Here is a 3,070-nt window from a genome sequence, read left to right as displayed (position 1 = left end):
TTGGAGTCATTACTTCATGAGTTAGGAATTAAACAACATCGTGCATCTTGTTTATGGAGTGACAACTTGGGAGCAACCTATCTTTCTGCTAATCCGGTCTTTCATGGTAGGACCAAACACATTGAAATTGATTTTCACTTTGTGAGAGAAAGAGTTGCAGAGAAGAAGCTGGACATACGATTTATTCCTTCCAAGGATGAAGTGGCAAATGGTTTCACTAAAGCTTTGCCAGTCAAGCCATTTGAAGAATTCAATTGAAAATTGAATGTAGGTAGTTGAGATTAAGGAAGGGTGTTAGATGATATGGTTTAAACTTATTGTAATCTCAACTATCTCCTATCTCTATTCCCTCTCGTAACTACCTCGTTCTCTCTTCTTTGTACGAGTTGTATCCTAGCGATCAGCCTTGCCTTGTACGCCACAAACAGGGGCTTTCCCGTCGCACATAAATATACACCACGCGGCTCCTTACGAGGAGTAGAAACGCTTCCATCAAATCTTACACACATGAACAACATGGTTATGTTATTACAGAATAAGCCCTTGGTACCTTCCTGACGACCAATCAGTTGGCAACCTGCAGCCTGCTTATATGGTTGACAAGAACGCTGACTGTATGTACGCACAAGATCGTGTATACAATATAAGTTACACGGAACAACCTAAGAAACATGTGTGAAATTATGTTGTCATGCTAACATGTCGGTTCGCATCATGTCATTTGAATGATATATATATGTTTTTCTGAAAGCTGTTGAAAGTAACTATGGTGCATAATAAAATGGAACTCCTCCCTCATCTAATGCAGCCCCATGGACGGATGCTTGCAATAGAAGTTCCAATGCTAGTCCTACTCCACTACATATCGAACTCATGGTCACCAGTATTTCGTTACATCAAACGAAGCCTAGATCCATAAGTAAGTAAACACAAAATACATAGAAAGTGTTCCCGGCAAAAGATATATATAAATATATATGCATAGAAAAATAACACGATCTAGATCCTGCAGTTTCATCAACTGACCATCCCACCACCTGCTGAACACCACTATATACATCGAAGACAGAGGAAACAACCGTGAAATCTGTCACCACAAACGGAAATACGTAGGTACGAGGGAACGACCCGAGGAGGCGAGGCACTCCGAAGTGGCCACAGACTAGTGTTCTTGTTGCCCTTGCCCATGTGGAGTGACACGGGCGGCCGAAGCATAGGCAGCAGCGCGACCCTTACACCAACTTCTCAACCGGCACACAAGAGAACCAAGATATACAAGTGCATGAAACAGCAAGAATCTGCAGGGGAAACATAGATACAGTTAGCCACCCGCAAAATAATAATAACAGATACAATTAGCGTACATAATCAAGATCTAGAAAAGCTGGAGCAATTCAAGCAGCCGTACAAGCATTGCTTCGGTACACCCCTCTGAAATGAACTAACGGTGGAGTAATTAACAATGTTCATTGAATTGACGTATATGTACAGAAAGCCCAAATCTAAATTATTGTCGACTAACTGTACTAGTATACGATTTATACATAGACAGAATCCTCTAGCACCAGCTCGAAGGCGCTCAAAACTCTGTGGGGCGGAACAAGAGCGAGCTAGTGCTGCGTGTGGCATGTGCTTCCATTTGATCGTAGCGGAATTAAGTGTGAGGAAAGAAAACTCACATCGCCACGAGCACGCCGGCAACAAGTACCACAATAATGACGATAAGTGCCACAACTCTTTGACGCTTGGGATCTGCCGGAATCAGCACGGCGTCTATGAGGTAGACGGCGAGATGGTCGTCGTCGACGACCGTCTTGGTGATCCTGGTCTTGTTACGTGACGACGGCGGCCACGAAGAAAGCATCAGCCTGCCTCTGTGGTGACGGATGGTGAGCATATCCTCCCCATCAAGCGTCGAGAACTCCCCGTGGACCCGGGTCACCCAGCTGAGCAGCTCCTCAGAGTAAGCCATCGTCAGGCCGTGGTACAGGAGAACCGCGACCTGCTCGTCGGCGGTGAGGTTATGGAACCTCGGCATGAACGCCCCCACCGCCTCGTCGTCAGGGCAGAGGATGGTGAGCCCCAGATCGCTGCCGATCTGCTCGCGGAACGCGTCGCCCACGCCGGCCGTCATGGCGACGAGGCCGGAGAAGGCGCGGCACCCGCCATCGGACAAGAGCATCGTCAAAGCGTCCTCCGACGCCTCCGGTGGTTGCCCCTCGGCCCAAGCCTCCTCCGGTGCCTCGGGTGGTTGCCCCTGGCCCGGGGCGCAGGGGACGAGCAGGAGGAGAAGGATGCTGCAGGAGGCGAGTGCGGCTCCGGCGAGCGACGCCATTGTGCTTCTCCGGCCCCGAGAAGTGAGAACACTGAGGAGGATGGAGATGAGCAGGGGGAAAAGAGGGTTTTTGGACGGCGGCCGGCCTTCAACTCCAGACCCAGTGCCTACCCTATCGCAGCTACCTCGATTCCAATTCTCTTTCGGCACTCAAAAGATGGTGTTGGTGAGTGAATGCGCGTGGCTGGCTCTGCCTAGTATCACTGAAATGGTTGGCTTCGTCACTTTGCCACAGAGGATGTGTGTCTCTGATTGAGGAAATTGTACACGGATGGATTTTACTTCGTGGGGCTTTCCACGAAACTTCGCGTGCGCTGAAATTTGACACGTCCTGGTATGTTTGCACACGTGAACTTGTGGCAAAAATTGAATTACAGTGGATTTCGCTTTGAGCAATGATATTTAGCGCCTCGTGTTAAGTTTTTTTTTCTTTTTGCGGGTGAAATAATGCATTACTCAATCACAAGATCGGTACAATTGGAACGGGAGGAATGCGCGGGTGTTTTGTCAGAAGAGTGCTCCACCGACGGTGCTTCTCGCCAACATCAAGAAGGAGGCCACGCTTTGGGTAACTGCGGGTGCTAGAAAGTTGGGATACTTGATGACGGGAGAGTAGTTGGTCACTTTTTTCGGTTGTTACGGCGCTGTCTCTGTTGTAACACGACCATAAACTCTATTCCTCTTATTTAATGAATGATGCAAATCTTTTGCCTCTCTTAAAAAAAACAAGGTCGG

The 3,070-nt window shown here is 48.2% G+C and overlaps 1 protein-coding gene across 1 annotated transcript; it reads right to left on the bottom strand.

Moving 5' to 3' along the window:
- Window positions 1–712: 712 nt before the first annotated feature.
- Window positions 713–2,472, bottom strand: LOC119367533 (fasciclin-like arabinogalactan protein 2). The gene is made up of 2 exons (XM_037633016.1): window positions 1,680–2,472; window positions 713–1,298 (listed from the first exon to the last, which is right to left on the bottom strand). Exons 1-2 carry the CDS (start codon window positions 2,333–2,335, stop codon window positions 1,163–1,165), a joined length of 792 nt encoding a protein of 263 aa, XP_037488913.1. The 5' UTR covers window positions 2,336–2,472; the 3' UTR covers window positions 713–1,162.
- Window positions 2,473–3,070: the final 598 nt, after the last annotated feature.

This window comes from Triticum dicoccoides, chromosome 2B (assembly GCF_002162155.2).
Source record: "Triticum dicoccoides isolate Atlit2015 ecotype Zavitan chromosome 2B, WEW_v2.0, whole genome shotgun sequence".
Classification (NCBI taxonomy): Eukaryota; Viridiplantae; Streptophyta; class Magnoliopsida; order Poales; family Poaceae; genus Triticum; species Triticum dicoccoides.
The sequence above is the reverse complement of the archived record's forward strand: the minus strand, read 5'-3'. Positions and strand labels throughout refer to the sequence as shown.

Bases quoted from the DNA above. Each gene is read 5' to 3' on its own strand.
- LOC119367533 (XM_037633016.1), bottom strand. From the start codon at position 2,335: ATGGCGTCGCTCGCCGGAGCCGCACTCGCCTCCTGCAGCATCCTTCTC. The intron at 1,299-1,679 runs GTGAGTTTTCTT...TTTCCCCTGCAG, and splicing joins GCCGGCGTGCTCGTGGCGAT to ATTCTTGCTGTTTCATGCAC.